At 35.2% G+C, this 17,555-nt stretch overlaps 2 protein-coding genes across 3 annotated transcripts; both read right to left on the reverse strand.

Moving 5' to 3' along the window:
• Window positions 1-140: 140 nt before the first annotated feature.
• Window positions 141-9,344, reverse strand: LOC135770090 (protein FAM107B). The gene is made up of 5 exons (XM_065279751.2): window positions 9,150-9,344; window positions 5,079-5,145; window positions 4,782-4,986; window positions 3,850-3,991; window positions 141-3,323 (listed from the first exon to the last, which is right to left on the reverse strand). Exons 1-5 carry the CDS (start codon window positions 9,171-9,173, stop codon window positions 3,228-3,230), a joined length of 534 nt encoding a protein of 177 aa, XP_065135823.1. The 5' UTR covers window positions 9,174-9,344; the 3' UTR covers window positions 141-3,227.
• Window positions 9,345-9,554: 210 nt separating this feature from the next.
• On the reverse strand, window positions 9,555-13,096 carry LOC135769888 (protein FAM3C). 2 transcript variants are annotated; one of them, XM_065279411.1, is made up of 10 exons: window positions 12,852-13,096; window positions 12,711-12,763; window positions 12,530-12,628; window positions 12,368-12,427; window positions 12,125-12,248; window positions 10,661-10,719; window positions 10,479-10,529; window positions 10,081-10,162; window positions 9,874-10,000; window positions 9,555-9,781 (listed from the first exon to the last, which is right to left on the reverse strand). In XM_065279411.1, exons 2-10 carry the CDS (start codon window positions 12,721-12,723, stop codon window positions 9,692-9,694), a joined length of 705 nt encoding a protein of 234 aa, XP_065135483.1. In that variant the 5' UTR covers window positions 12,724-12,763; window positions 12,852-13,096; the 3' UTR covers window positions 9,555-9,691. The 2 variants fall into 2 exon arrangements, with proteins under 2 accessions (XP_065135483.1, XP_065135484.1); XM_065279412.1 differs by lacking the exon at window positions 12,368-12,427.
• Window positions 13,097-17,555: the final 4,459 nt, after the last annotated feature.

Genomic DNA, 17,555 nt, shown 5'->3' on the forward strand with positions numbered 1-17,555 from the left:
CCAAAAAAAGTGCGTCCATCCTTCACAAATTAAATCCAAACGGCTCCAGGATGATAAACAAAGGTCTTCTGTGGGTAATCTGCACGGTGTTGTTGTAGAAATATCCATATTTAAAACTTTCTTAACGAAAATAAATACCTTCCGGTAGCGCCGCCATCTTAGTCGCGTCCGCATTCAGGATGAGAGCTTACGCAGCCTACGGAGGCTACTCTGCTGCTGCTCTGTGCCCTCGCCCTCCGAATTTGTTAGCGTCACTAAGAAAAGTGCGTACACTACGCTAATACTCTCTCCTGAATACAGAGGCGTCTAAGATGGCGGCGCTACCGGAAGGTATTTATTTTCGTTAATAAAGTTTTAAATATGGATATTTCTACAACAACACCACGCGGATTACCCTCAGAAGACCTTTGTTTATCATCCTGGAGCCGTATGGATTTAATTTGTGAAGGATGGACGCACTTTTTTTGGACTGGAAGGTCGTGGACTATGGGTGGACCCCGTAACATTACATTTAATCAACTGAAAGATCTAAAACATTTTCAAAAATTCCGCTGCAGTCACGTGACTTTAGTCTCACGCATGCGCTTCACAACAGGACCCGGAAGAGAATACAATGCTGAATAAAGTCGTAATTTTTGTTCTTTTTGGACCAAAATGTATTTTCGATGCTTCAACACATTCTAACTGACCCACTGATGTCACATGGACTACTTTGATGATGTTTTTATTACCTTTCTGGACATGGACAGTATACCGTATGTAGATTTTCAATGAAGGGTCAACAAGCTCTCAGACTAAATATAAAACATCTTAAACTGTGTTCTGAAGATGAACGGAGGTCTTACGAGTTAGGAACGACATGAGGGTCAGTCATTAATGACATTATTTTCATTTTTGGGTAAACTATCCCTTTAACACGAATTTTGTTCTGCGGTTTAGATTATTTAGTTTTTTTTCAGATCACGGTGAGGGGGGTTTGAGCATGATGGTGGTGAAATATTTAGTGGTTGTATGCATGTTTTGTGAGTTGATGGGTCGATTGGAAAAGGTTTCGTTTGGGTCGCTGGCCATAAACCGTACTGTTCTCACGTACAGAAGATGTCTAATGTTTGCATGACCTCGTAAATATGTTTACAAGAGCGATGATCAAAATAAAAATAAACACATTTATATCAGTACTACATTGCTGATGAGCAAAAATAATTGATGGCAATGTGAAACTAGAGGCGTATGATATTTTGGCACTTGACTGAATCTGTATCTTTTTTGTCTTCTTTTGTGGAATATTAATGTATTGTTTTAAAACAAAAATGCTTATTATATATAATGCTTATTATATAGCCTTAACTGGATTACATAAAATATAACAATGCAAGACCATTTATTACCTTGTTCATCAGTATATCATATCAGTGCCAATGAGAGCACGACTTACTTGAAGCCAACTGTAATAAAATAAAAATGGACATTTTATTTGCTTACTCACCACAACACTCTCAAAAAAAGGTACAAATGCTGTCACTGGGGTGATTACATATAAAATGCATATAAGTAACTCAGATGTAAGTATATGTACATACATGTTACATATTAGGACCTTTTAAAAGGGTAATGTCCCAGTGACATTCAGCTTTGTATCATTTTTAAAGTATGTTATATTAGTTGTATGCTTCATTTATATAACATACATTTCAAATTTGTCTGAAATGCAATTGCTGATTTAATTCATTTAAAAATATATGTGCTGTTCGAATTCATTATGAATAATTATGCAAACTTTTTTGGTCAAATTTGGCTTTAATATGAACTACATACAAAATTTTACACCCCAGATCTTTCATTTAGTTTCACGCAAATATGCGCAAACTTCCCGATTTTTAAAAGGAGGAGAAAACACAAGTACAGTATATGCATTATACATTGAAGATGATGTATACATGTATTGTATCTCTTTTTTGTAAAAGCAACAAACGTATAGATGCAATGCATCATGTGTTATCGGTGGAGAGTCAAGAGCCAATGATTTGTACCCTTGAAGATTTACAGGCGGTAGCACGTTATGAATAAACACTCCTTGTCTATGCATTGTGTGTTCAGTAAAATCTTTGTGTACACTGCAAATAAAAGTCACATCAAAGTGCTATGCAAAGCAGAGACTGTGGTTGGTAATTTTAGATTTTCAAACACAGACTTTCAGTTGTTTTACATATGTCAAAAACCCTTCATTTAAATACTATTAGGAACGATATCAAAATATTAACAATCTAATCCTGTGCCATTTGTGACCACAGGACCACAAAAGCAGCCATAAGGGTCATTTTTTTTTTATGAGATGAAAAGCTGCATAAATAAGCTTTCCATTGATGTATTGTTTTTGGCATTAAAAAAATCGATATGTTGACCCATACAAGGTATTATTGGCTTTTGCTACAAATATAACCGTGCTACTTATTGTTTTGTGGTGCAGGGTCACATTTGTCAAGCACATTTATGATATAAATGATATGATGGGATTTATGATGTCATCATAGATTCGAAAACTTAATAAGATAACAATGGTTTATTTACATAATATTTATAAGAAAAGATTAAGCAGAATAAGAAATCAATTCTATTTTAAAGGGGACATTTCACATGACTTTAAAAATGTAAAATTAATCTTTGGTGTCCCCAGAGTACGTATTTGAAGTTTTAGCTCAAAATACCATATAGATCATTTATTATAACATGTTAAAATTGACACTTTGTAGGTGTGAGCAAAAATGTGCAGTTTTGTGTGTTCTTATAAGTGCAAATGAGTTGATCTCTGCACTAAATGGCAGTGCCGTGGTTGGATAGTGCAGATTAAGAGGCAATATTATCCCCTTCTGACATCACAAGGGGAGCCAAATTTCAATGACCTATTTTTTCACATGCTTGCAGAGAATGGTTTACCAAAAGTAAGTTAAGGGTTGATCTTTTTCACATTTTCTAGTTGATATCCAATTATAGCACTTAAACATGGAAAAGTCAGATTTTCATGATATGTCCCCTTTAATGGTTACATCTAGAATTTAATACTATAGTACTGCATACTGAATAGTGTAATGCAATATTGAACAAAAAATTATTTGGTGCACAATATTTACAATATATTAATCAAAACTTTAGTTTATTAGGAAATTACAAGTGCTAATTAAACTTTTTCATAATACTGATGTACAGCTCCCTATTTGTGATGTAGGCTACTATATACTTGCTGTGCTCTTCAGATTCTCTTTGACCTGGATGAACTCAGGTGCACACTGAGACATCTCCCTCTTCTTCTCCACCTCTCTTTCAAGCTAAAAAAAATAGGTAAACATTAAGTTAAAAACACATATAGATGAGGTACTGTGCACTCTTAAAAATAAATGTTTTAATTTAATTTTCTTCATATAGCGCTTTTCACAATTCTACCAAAGCAGCTTCACATAAAATAAAACACAGAAAACAATAAGCAATCTTCCCAAAAGGTACTTTATCTGGCTTTATACCACAGGTCTGTTGAATGCTGTATTCTGATTGGCCGAGAAATGTTCCATGGGTATGCATTCATTTCTGATAACCGCACACCTAACTTCTCAAATGTCTTAAAACTAGGCACGAGAGCAATGTTTGTGGTAACCGTGGTATAAGAGGAATAATTGACTCCGGTCCTTTGAATTATCTGAAAATAATGCACACCTACGGTGTAACGGCACTCCGCTTGACGTCGTGCCGCATTGCACTTTGGGTGTGCATTATTTTATTATAATTCAATGGCCCGTCATCAATTATTCCTTACATATTGCATATACTATATTACCAAAACATAAACTCAACATATACCTTCTCTAATCTCATGTGCCTCTTTAATAACTCCTGCTCCAAAGGAGATTTCTCCACTTTTTGTTGTTTCTCCTGCTTCAGGACCTGATTTTTGTTCCTTTGTTCCAGAACTTTCTGTAACTCTGGCTTCTCCAGTCCTCCTCTGTTAGATCAGGAATGATGAAAAGTTAGTATAGCTCAAATAAATAATGAACACTTGTCGGCTAAAATCCCCTATTTATCTGATAGAGGTTGATTAGTGCTAGTCTAGCATTGTTTCTGGTAAGACTTTTTGACCAATGACATTTTGCTAATTGTTTTTGTTTTTGCCAACCTTTTTATGAGCAAGTGCTACCACAATAGATAAAACAATCTGGAGGGCTACTTTTTGATATAGTCTACTTAAAATTTTAACATACATAAAAGAAGCCAAGCTAATATAAAATATAAGTAATAAATAAATATTCAAATTGAGGCTATTAATAGAATTTGCTTTGGCGGGCAACCAACAGACTCTGTGTGGGCCACCTGGTGCCCGCGGGCACCACGTTGGACACCACTGGTTTAGAGTCTGTAATTATGTCCACAAGGGGTAGACATCACACAAAAAAGAGGTTGTGCACAAACTAGTTCACCCAAAAAAAAAAACAGAACGTTCTTTTATCTCTTAAAAAAAGTATTTTAACATTGGCTTCATGTTGTTTGTATGTTCCCTGGGATTGATCCCACAACCTTAAGCGCATTTTACTGTAATCTTTACTTCCATCTTTTGGCTGCGAAACATGAATGCAAAAAAGATATAAATTCAAAGGAATTTCCTGTGAGATAAGTATCAAAATGAATTTGGGTCAGGTAGATTGAAGTGTAGACTAAGCTTTTGTTCATGACTTCTCTAGTGGCCTTATTAAACAATGTGAGTGTTCTTTCCGGTCAAATTTTGGGTGGGTTTGCACCTTTTGTGTGTAAAAATCAGCTCTCTGTGGAGCTCCTGGTGGTTCTTGGATGCTTTAATGGGATTGTGGATCTTTTTGGCCCTGATGAGCTCGTCGTAGTAACCGCTGTCCGTCTGCTCGGGAAGCAGATGCCTCTGGTCCAACTCCTCTTCTTTTCCCCGCCTCTGATCGGAGTCCATCACAAATCCAACATCATAGACTAAATCTGAAAGTTGGTAAAAGCCACATATGCTTGAAAATAATGTACTGTATCTTATATTAACTTTTGTTTTCAGTATAAAATAAAGTATATGTGACCTGATTCACAAGGTCCAATAAGTGGTTGAGCACAGCCAGAGTTATGATTCTGATGATTATGATCTACCTGAAAGAATAAAAAAACTATTATGATTTATCAAACATATCCAATCTTAACAAATATTTACTATTACACTATAACTAAAGGATTATTAGGAACACCTGTTCAATTTCTCATTAATGTTATTATCTAATCAACCAATCACATGGCAGTTGCTTCAATGCATTTAGGGGTGTGGTCCTGGTCAAGACAATCTCCTGAACTCCAAACGGAATGTCAGAATGGGAAAGAAAGGTGATTTAAGCAATTTTGAGCGTGGAATGCTTGTTGGTGCCAGACGGGCCGGTCTGAGTATTTCACAATCTGCTCAGTTACTGGGATTTTCACGCACAACCATTTCTAGGGTTTACAAAGAATGGTGTGAAAAGAGACAAACATCCAGTATGCGGCAGTCTTGTGGGCGAAAATCCCTTGTTGATGCTAGAGGTCAGAGGAGAATGGGCCGACTGATTCAAGCTGATAGAAGAGCAACTTTGACTAAAATAACCTCTGTTACAACCGGGGTATGCAGCAAAGCATTTGTGAAGCCACAACACGCACAACCTTGAGGCAGATGGGCTACAGCAGCAGAAGACCCCACTGGGTACCACTCATTTCCACTACAAATAGGAAAAAGAGGCTACAATTTGCACCAGCTCACCAAAATTGGACAGTTGAAGACCGGAAAAGTGTTGCCTGGTCTGATGAGTCTCGATTTCGGTTGAGACATTCAGATGGTAGAGTCAGAATTTGACATAAACAGAATGAGAACATGGATCCATCATGACTTATTACCACTGTGCAGGCTGCTGGTGGTGGTGTAATGGTGTGGGGGATGTTTACTTTGCACACTTTAGGCCCCTTAGAGCCAATTGGGCATCGTTTAAATGCCACGGCCTACCTGAGCATTGTTTCTGACCCTGTCCATCCCTTTATGACCACCGTGTACCCATCCTCTGATGGCTACTTGCAGCAGGATAATGCACCATGTCACAAATCTTGAATAATTTCAAATTGGTTTCTTGAATATGACAATGAGTTCACTGTACTAAAATGGCCGCCACAGTCACCAGATCTCAACCCAATAGAGCATCTTTGGGATGTGGTGGAAAGGTAGCTTCATTCCCTGGATGTGCATCCCACAAATTTCTATCAACTGCAAGATGCTATCCTGTCAATACGGGCCAAAATTTCTAAAGAATGCTTTCAGCACCTTGTTGAATCAATGCCACTTAGAATTAAGGCAGTTCTGAAGGCGAAAGGGGGTCAAACACAGTATTAGTATGGTGTTCCTAATAATCCTTTAGATGAGTGTATATACTGTGCTAAAGTCGCCACCATTAGTTTTTGTTACCGCACACAAAAAAAAACAAATGGTCAAAAATGCTTCCAAGCTGTCACTGGGGTATTACCCTTTCAAAAAGTACACCTTTGCACCTAAAAAGTTCATATTAGCACCTCAAAAGTACATATCAATACATATTTAAGTAGTGCATATTAGGACCTTTTTAAAGGAAACCAGTTTCGTCGGACAGTGTACAGGTATGGACAAACCTAGACAATACTTGACCCAACCATGGATTGAAACAACCCATTATTATTTGTTGTGTAAGTCAAATTAATATACCATGGTATTTTCAAGTTATTTCATAGTATAGTGCCATCAAAAAGTTTAAGTGGTATCACCTTCATGCAAAAATATTATTGTAATACAATGCCGCTTTGCTGTCGGTGGATCTTCTCGATCCAAATGTTCGCTAATACTCTCCAAAGCTGTTGATGAAGAAGACAATAGCGCTGTGTGTTGAGAGAAAGTTGCACTAAGACAAACAAGGCATTGTGGGCAAGCGTGTGTGCGTTAACGCCATGCTGAGTTCATCATATTGAACTAAAACGGTTTTGGGACCAGCTAGCATTCAGCCACATCATTACTGGCCCTGCTAAACAAACTCTCCATTTTCTTTTCATAATCTGCTTACTATCTAGAATGCTATTGTTGCAGGAAAGGCACGAGGAGTGCACGGATTAAATCACAAACCAGAGGTAAAAGAAAGCATTGAAATCAGGCTAATGGTACCAAGTGTAACCAACTAAAGTCCTTTTACAGTAAGCACTATGAAGGTCAAAACAGATTTATGCCTTCCGATGTGGTTTCTGCCTGCGTGATAATCCAATAAACCCAGAAGTCTGCAGGTTTAGTTGCTATAGCACTAGTTGCTAATGCACCTTGATTTCATACATTCCTAAGATTATAAACCAAATGAACTTTGAGGTAACTCAACAGCCAACTTGTACAGTTTGTATTTATAACCGAATATCACAGTATGTCTTCACTACTTTTTTGAAAACTTTTCTTAAATGTGTTCCTGCAGCTGAGCTGGTATACCATTGTGTTTACAACACAAAGGTTATGGGTTCGATCACAGCGAACACAGAAACATTTGTTTTACTAATACAAATAGTTTAACAGTACAGTAATACAATATAGTTTATATATTAACATTTATAAAAGCATATAGAGGTTTTTCATAATAGTTAATGTAAAAACTGGAAGATTTTGAGAATGTGAATCTTATCAGATTGTGATGATTGAAAGTGTTCACGGGACGTGAGATGCAAAAAAAGTGAAAAGTTGGATCAACTTAAAAAATACTTTAATTGGTAACACCTAAAAAAACCTTTTTTTCAACTTTTTTTATGTCTATGTTTGTGAAAAATACTTTATGGGGCAGTTTCCCGGACAGGGTTTAGATTAATCCAGGACTAGGCATTAGTTATTTTAAGACATTTAAGAAGTTTTTACAAACAAATCTTACAAAAAACTATACTGGTATGCATCTTGAGACAAAACAACGGCACTGATATAAGTTAAAATATGTCAGTACAGCAAAGTGTTTTAAAATTTAAGCAGCTCAAACATGCATTTTAGTCTGGTACTAGGATAAGCCCTGTCCGGCCCACCGCCTCTAAGTGAAAAATTTTAGTTAATTTTTTTATTTTTTTAAATTGTGTTGTTTTTGTAAAGGACTAATTATTTATTTGATATTTTTTCATATGTGTTTTTGTGAACAACCAATTAATTATTAGCTTTTTTAACATGTGTCAAATAACAGTTTGATGGTTGTTTTGTGCTGCTGTCTGTGACTCTTTAAGTAATTTTTAAGTAATTTCTTGAGAAAGAAGCTCATAATGCTAAAAACACAGAGACAACCTTATTGTAAAGTGTTACCAAACTTTTTTTTATAATGTGAGGCATATTATGTGTGTCCTCCATTTATGATAAATAGACGCTCACGTTCACAAAATACACGCAAGATGCTCCCTTAACACTAAACTCTGATTACGTATGAGATTATGCGTATCTGGCAAACGCGAGCGTCTCTTTTATCACAAACCCTTTAGACGCGTCTGCAGCAGGCACTTATTTTGAAAAGACACGTGATGCACATAGGTTCATTCGACGCGCAGAACACATATTTTGAAATTATGAACCACACACATGACGGGCTACATACATGTTGTGACGAACTTTGCATCGAGCGCACACGAAAAAAAGAAGTCACTGGCCACCACTGGTCAATAGTTATTCAAGTTAGTTCATAGTGCATGAACTAATGTTAACAGTTACCATTGATTTAAAGAATTTATTAGTAAATGCCGAGGATAACATTAACTAAGATGAATAAATGCCATATAAGTATTGTTTATTGATAGCTCATGGTAGCTAATGCATTAACTAACAAAGACAACCTTATTGTAAAGTGTTACTAAATTTTTTTTACAGAAGGTTTACAGAACTATACAGCTCGAGAAAGAACATAGCATATACTTTAAATAGTAGTAAATTATTACACATCATCTACTACTACACCAATCACACTGGATTTTACATAGATTATTGTTTAGATTAAATTTATCAGAGACATGAATAGCATAATGCTCACAATCAGCATGTAGTATTAAAGAGATCTGTAATAAACTTTTGCAACAGATAGTTTCCCTAACTTTAAAATGGATTAGAGTATTCTTACTTTCTTGCCATGGGCCACTCCCATGATTCCAGATGTGCGGACCACCGACTGATGCAGGATTCTTCTGCGTCGTCTTGTTAGTATAGGAATCCACCTGCTATCTTCACTGAAAGCAAGAGGAGAGACGGGGGGTGGTCTAAATCTCACCAACTAAACACACACATGCTCTCGCAGCCGGGTGAGCACAACCCCCAGAGCACTTACCGAGCATGCACAAACTATACAAAAGAGGGACTGTGTTAAAACTAATATCACCTTCTTGCTACACAGAATTGAATCAGTATTAAAGAAGCGATGTGTGTGAATTCAGTTGGAGAGAAAATCATCAGAGGAGAGAGAAGGTCATCTTATGAATTTATTTTTACTTTACAAAATATTGCATATACAGTTAAAACGTTCCACAAAAGTAAGGTAAGCATATAATCCCTTGGTTAATGGGTGAAATTAAATTTTGCTTAAATTTTGAGAATATGCAGATTAGTGTCCCATTGTTAATGTTCCAAATATCTGGTGAAATGTGATTAGATATTTTATAGTTTATCTCAGTTAAAGGATCTGGGAAAACATCCAATGATCTCCCCCATCTCTGGCCAGTCTCCATATGCGTTGTTCTCCAAATTGTAATGAATTAGCTAAACATCAACAGAAAAAAATATGCAGAGTTTAGAATTTAATACAAATCAAATTTGTTCACAAAAGACGGTGTGAAAAGAGTGCATAAAACCTTTTCAAACGGCCTAGCTTTCTTTATTCCATAAGAACCGGCAAATACCCAGTTATCCTTGGGATTAACGAATTTGACCATCGTGCTTCCTAAACCAGCGAATATATTTCTAATCTCATCATTCAGCCTGAAAAATACCAAAATGTATTGTTATAATAACATCTAAAAAAACAAATTTGGCGTTTATATTGATGAAGTCAGATTTACTTGGCTGCAGGGTTGATGTGTGAGGCCACAAGAATGATATTTCCTGGCTTTATTTTGTTTAGATATTTCAGTAAATCCTCAGCTTTTGAAAGAGAAAATGAATCATCAGATTTAGCAGAAGTGTTTATATGTTAAGGTAATATGTGACCCAGTCTGTAAACACCCAGCTTAAGACTAAGTTTTATGATTTACATCATCCAATCCTACATACTGTCAACATCATTCTGTGTAAACATAACCATGACATATTTAATATTGACTGAGTCAAAGATTGAAATCAGACATTGATAGTTCAGATTTTATCATTAGATTATGCAACTTTAGCCTGGATTTCACAGACAGGTTCACACATTACTGCTTAAATTTATTAAAATCTCCTCCATGCAAAATCGACATACCTACAGATTCTAAATTGAAGTAGCTACTTCTTAAAATCTCCCCGGTTTCACCTAGGGCAAGAACAGCCAACAAATTAAATGGACCTGCATTTACATTTGTGTACATAGATGTTATTTTAAACAGTCAAAAACATAGCAATATAGATTGTACGACATTTAATTTTACATATTTCGTAGCTAACCGTTTATTAGCACAATGTTTAGTCCTGGTCCTGCATTATTCATAGCTCCACCCATAATGCTGCAAAGGAATAAAGGAAAATTTTTGCTCATTAAGCATCTGTAAATATCACTTTAAAGGAACAATTCACCTTTAAAAAATAATAAAAAATAAAGTCTTGTTAAGTCATTTTAGAGAGTTGTTTCGAATCACATTATAAATGTTAGAAATGTATTGCTGATATATGTTGCAAATACTGTGAACTATGTACTGTAGTAGGCCTACTGAATTGTGGAGTGTCACCGTTAAACAGTTTCTTCTCATTTCTAAGTGCAGGATTATTTGGGCAGGGCTAAAACGTTGGCTCGATGACACACTGGAGCCACTGAGTATTGCCCGGACCCCTAACATACACGAGCATTCATTAAAGGTTTTAGCAGCAGAAAGCTGAAAGAAACAGCAGGCTTGTTCGACTCAATGCGGTGTTTTAAGAACCGATAGTCCGATGACGTAAAAGTACCGCGAGAGCGATTTAAGAAATCTTACAAAGTAGTGTAATCAGTGTTGGGGAAAGTTACTTTTTAAATAGTATTGTAATGCATAAGTAATGCATTACAATACTAAGTTACTCCCCAAAAAAGTAACTAATTGCGTTACTTCGTTACTTTTCATGGAAAGTAATGCTTACGTTACTTTTAAGTTACTTTTGCGTTACTTTTTCTTACTTTGCAGGTGTTTTTTGTGACTGAGAAGTTCTGCATTTAGAAATTGCGTATCCATCTCAAAAATGTCAAGCTCTGGTCTGCCATCTCCATTTCTGACTGAGACTGTTCACGCATAGTGTGTGTAATTCTACGTTAATACATTCAGTTTAATGCAGTACATTGTTTTTTTACATCCAAGTAATTAAACTGAAAAGTAACTCTCATTACTTTAAAAAAAAGTAACTCAAATATTAATGTGTACATTTATAAAGTAATGCGTTACTTTACTCGTTACTTCGTAAAAGTAATGTTATTACGTAATGCACGTTACTTGTAATGCGTTACCCCCAACACTGAGTGTAATATCGACTCGCTATCGCGGTACTTTGACGTCATCTGCCTGTCAGTTCTTGCAGCGCCGAATGAAGTCGAACACACCTAGCAGCTTTCCCGCGAGTGGGCGTGGTTTAGCTTCGACAGCGGACACGCCCTCAGCGTTTGAGAGCATTAAATCCTGCCTGTTTTTCCAAGTTTTTGATAACTTATTTAATTTATTTGGCGTTTTTTAAGCATTCAAATTTGGCTGGGTGGTTAATATCACATTTTTTTTGTGGTGTCACAAACACATTTAATATCAGACTTTACACGGAGTTTAAAAATAAATAAAATAAAACATCTGAAAACCATTGAACACAAAGAAATATTTAAGTAAATGTCAGATGTGTAATTTCTGGGTGAACTGTTCTTGTTACCCTAAATACATATGTTTCAGTTCTTCTTACATTGTATTGTTAAAGCAGATCTTTGGGGGAACAACGTTGGCTGCTCCACTGCGAAGGTGAATGGAGAAATGGTCTACAGGGCAGTCTTTATTTGGACAACAACCAAAGTGAGACTTAAACAGACCTGCACGAAAAAATAAACAAACTATTACTGCCAACCTGTTTCTTTAAGTAAACACATGAAATAAAAACATTATCTTTGTATTGTAACGTTACAGTTTTAAAACACAAAAACACACCTACCTCGTTTGTCACAATTTGTTTCTGAAGTCTCTGTTTCTGCTGAGCGACCATTAAGTTCATCTATAATATAAACGACTACAATTTTAGACTTTAAGAACTTTAGAAGTTAAAGATATCTGTAATAATAATATTGAATGTAGGCTATGAAATAACAACTGTGACCTGTATTACATGACCATTTCGCAGCTTTTTGGTTTAAACAGTCAATGGAGAAAAACCATATTAAGATTATGATCATAGTTGTTAGAGCATAAATAATATCTGGAAAAAAAAAACCCATATAGAAATTTTGTTAATACACAATTCACACAGACACAGCAATATTCCTGATATGTTTGTTTACCTGGAGATCTCATTTTTGGTACCGTAAAATCCTCTCCTGGGTTTCTCAAGTGCCTGTTGCAAGACATTAAAATGATTAAAAATTATATGCCTAAAATCTGAAATAAATACAATTTATTTATTTAAATTTTGGAGTTGTTACCTGTTAAAAGTCGTCAAGACAAGTGCTGGAAAATGTCTCCAACAGGATCTGGCTCAATGTTTGCACACCTTCAAATTTAAACAAACTTTACCTCACCATTGTGTTTGAGGACTGACAGCTAGACAGATGACGTTAATTTCCAATGATTTTGCAGTCGCGTGCTTCCCTCTAGCGGCAATCTATGGCTTTGTCCGAAATAGCCCCACCGATTCCTTATTCCCTACATTAGTTTGCTAACATTGGAGCGGTTTAGACCAATCCTAGACTAAAATAAATTTGAGAGCTGTCCAAACTGAAAACAAATTGCACTGACATATCTTAAAATACATCAGTGCCCTTTGTTTTTCCTCGAAATGCACGCTAATAATGTTTTTAGTAAGGCATGTTTGTTAAAACTAGTTATATTTCCTAATTAAACGAAGGTCTAGTCCAGTGTTAAACTAATCCCTGTCCGTGAACCGTCCCCATAGTCCCAAATCCACTTGAATGAGTGAATGAAAACGAGTGAGTGAATTCGGCGGCGCTTCGTGCGCCATCTTGTGTCTAGACGAGGGAGTTCATTTGGCACGCGCCTCAAAATGATTTTTTTATTGCAGAACTTGTACATATAAATTCAGGCAAAAAATAAAATGAAATAAAACATTGTTGACAAAAACAAGATCAATATGGTTTTGCATACATTTGAAATATAAAATATAGGCTACATGCTTAATAAATAAGACAAGTACATAATTTCAAGTCACAGCTTTAAATATATCATCATAATGTCTCAAAACATTTCTTTTGTTGTTTAAAGTCTTAGAGATGAAACAACACACTTAATTTCAGCATGAAAGAGCGGAAAATAAAGGGGAGATTTAAGCTATTTTGTTTGTGAATAAAGAATTTGGCATATAAAATAAAAAAATGTATATTTTTAAGAGAAAGCATTTTTGGGCATTCATAATAAAAAATAATATCCTTGATAATAAAGCACGTGGGTCATATTTACAGGGCTGGACAGTGAATAGCAGCTATAGCCACTGAGTTTACATCATTATTATTGTGTAGCATTATAGGATTGAAAAAGTGAACTTGATGTCCACTATAATTTTGGACACCACTACAAATCTATCACCTCAAAAAGGTGTAGGGAGTTATTTCAGACACAGCCTATGAGAAAACAATGCACAGCATGCACACCGGGAATATGAACACATCTTTTTATTACAACTCTACATATTAACCAACATATTTTTAGCATTCGTTAAAATGAATAATTTAAGTCTCAGTTAAAGAGACTTTAACTTAATTGTAACAACAAACATGAAAATTAGAATTAAATCATTAAAATACTTAACATTTATAAGCCGATGACAGTAGAAACACACATTAATAAGATCTTGTACACTCTCAGAAAAAGTACAAAAGCTGTCACTGGGGTTTACCCTTTCAAAAAGTACATCTTTGTACCTAAACAGTGCATATTGGTACCTCAAGAATATATATTGGTACATCAAAGGTACTTATTAGTACCGAAATGGTACACGGGCAGCGTCCCAGTGACAGCTTTTGTACCTTCTTTTCTGACAGCTTTTTCCAACACTGCCACTGGTAAATACCAATTTCTAAACAGGATAGTTGAGCGCTGAACGACTTTCACAGATTATTGCACATACTACAGAGATTTTACAGTAACAGATAGGAGATATGCAAACTCTATAGCATCAGTACAGGAAATTAAAAAAAAGTGCTAAATCGGTCACTGGGTCGATACCTTTCAAAAATTACACCAGGAGTGCATATTAGTACCTAAAGATTACATAGTGGTAACTAAAGGTACATTACTGAATCGAATAGGAATTTTTTTGAAGGGTACCATCCTAGTGACCGCTTTTTTACCTTATTTCTGACAGTGTAATACAGAGTATATTGTTGATAACATAGGTCGGCAGCCAAAACATATTCAGCATGTGCTTCTGGTAGTAGTGGCACATTTTACAGCATCCAGTAGAACAACCCTGAGATTATTAAGTCATTATAAAAGCAAAGTGCAAAGGTTTGCCAACACACACAAACAAACAAACAATAAATAAAGAGAAACAAACAATTCAAAAGACTTAAGGACTTTGGTACAAAGTATTTTGCATAGAAAATACTAGCTTCCATCTTCACAGAGTGTATTAAAAGTACATTCTTATTATTTTATAATGTTATCATAACCTGTTGTGTGCGTCCTAAAATGTGTATAAATCAGAGATTCAGTAAAAAATTCTTGAATATTGGAACTAAGGAGGTGGTACCATATTTGTTGATAAATCTCCATTTTCTTCTTTTGTTCTCTAACCCCCGGTTTCACAGACAAGGCTTAAGGCAAGTCCTAGACTAAAACACATGTTTGAGCTTTCTCAACTGGAAATAACTTGCACTGACAAATATACCAGTGCCATTGATTTGTTTTAAGATACATACCAGTGATGTCTTTTTAAGGCATGTTTATAAAAAATGCTTAACATCTTAATTTAACCAAGGCCTAGTCTTGGCATAAACTAAGCCTGGTCTGTGAAATCGGGTCTAAATTTGTTAATGCAAGAGAATGAAAACTCTTGCCAAACTGGTTGGTGCACATATCTGTGTTGAAAAATGGTGGAACAAAGGTAAATATTTCATGAGCTCCAGCAGGTTTTTAAATGGCCTGATGCGATGCTTTTGGCTGTATAATGTCACAGCTTTAAATGGAAAATTTGCATTGATTCACTCCAAAAGATCCTGTGGAAAGTAAAGTTTGAATAAGAATAAATACTAAGAAATAGGTTACTATAACTTATTTTAAAAGTCACTCTCACTAACCTCATCCGAGTCATCGTCCACTTCTGCGGCTGCATTTTGTTCCTCCATTTGGCGCAGATCTGAGTATCTATATGTTACATTACTGAAACAGAAAAACATTTATGTACTTTAAAATGTAAGGCCTGTAGATGGGGAGTGCAATATGGTGGGGAGACAGTGTCTCTACAGTAGTCAAACTTCTTATTCCAATGAATATTTTATAGGGCTGGTTCAGAGGTGTGAAGTAGTATTTTTACTTGTACATATGCTTAAAAAATAAAGTAAAAATACTTGAGTACTTCACACCTCCGGGCTGATTAGGAAGACATGTATCTGTATAGGCACAAAATGAAAGTATTGAATAAAAGCACTTAATATTCTAAATATGATTAAGTTAATAGATTAAATAATTCCATCATTATTATCCAGGAAGGAAGTTTTACTGAAACTAAAATTGTCCTTTTGTGACAACACGCCCCTACAGCAAGGTATGTAGTCAAACTAAATGGGGTGTCACAATGGGAACATGCCTTAAATGACTGATTGTTGCAAAAAACCCGCAACATTTCAAACACGTGACAACTGTCAAGTTGAGTTCAACATTGGCAAGGCCAAGTTCAAATCTGCCTTCATCATACATACATAATGTGTCTCAATGAATGTGGTTTTACTGTATTTACATAATAACCCACATTAAACCATCCGTTATGACAACATTGTGGTGTTAGTTTAATTGATGTTAACTAATGTATTTGTCACCGTTCATGACACAGAACATACCTCTGCGGACAGCAGTACTTCCTTATAATCAAGACAGCAGCGGCGACTGCCACTGCTATAACGATCACAACCGACACGATCACCGCTGAATGGAGTCGTCCTGTCTAGGGAGGATCAGGTAAAATAAGTATGTAGTATACAAACTGAAGTTGATAAGTTAAGCGATGATGCAAATACCTTGATTACGAACCTGTTGATCGGTTGATGTGGGCTTTTCTGCACTCCGCGATTGTCCGGATTCGATGTATGTTGATGACGGAAAAGCAATGACAATGTCTTCAAGAACAGTGTATATAATCATAGTTAAAAATATGTTTGGGAAGTGGTTTAACATAGACGACTTTCCAGCCATGGCTGTTTACTTCCTTGTCATTGCAGCTGTTTAGTGACGTAGCGCGCAACTGGCATTTGATTGGTCGATGATGTGGCAACGTCAAGACTTCCGTCAACATTATGCGGTAAAATTTATAGTGAGAAGATTGAGAATAAAATAAAATAATGGAATAAATAATGGAATGTAAAAATAACATAAATTATTTATTTATTATCAACGTAATACAAATAAATTTAAATAAAATGACAGGAACTTGTCATATAATTTATGATGTGGTAACGTCAAGACTTCTATCAACATTATCGCGGTAAAATGTATGTATAGTAAGATGATTTTTAGAATAAAATAAAATAATGGTATATATGATGTAATGTAATAATAACTTAAATTATTATTATCAGCGTAATACAAATAAATTTAAATAAAATGACAGGAACTTGTCATATAATTTATGATGTGGTAACGTCAAGACTTCTATCAACATTATCGCGGTAAAATGTATGTATAGTAAGATTATTTTTAGAATAAAATAAAATAATGGTATATATAATGTAATGTAATAATAACATAAATTATTATTATCAGCGTAATACAAATACATTTAAATAAAATGACAGGAACTTGTCATATAATTTATGATGTGGTAACGTCAAGACTTCTATTAACATTATCACGGTATAATGTATATATAGTAAGATGATTTTTAGAATAATATAAAATAATGGTATATATGATGTAATGTAATAATAACATAAATTATTATTATCAGCGTAATACAAATA

The sequence above is a fragment of the Paramisgurnus dabryanus genome, chromosome 7 (assembly GCF_030506205.2).
Source record: "Paramisgurnus dabryanus chromosome 7, PD_genome_1.1, whole genome shotgun sequence".
Lineage (NCBI taxonomy): Eukaryota > Metazoa > Chordata > Actinopteri > Cypriniformes > Cobitidae > Paramisgurnus > Paramisgurnus dabryanus.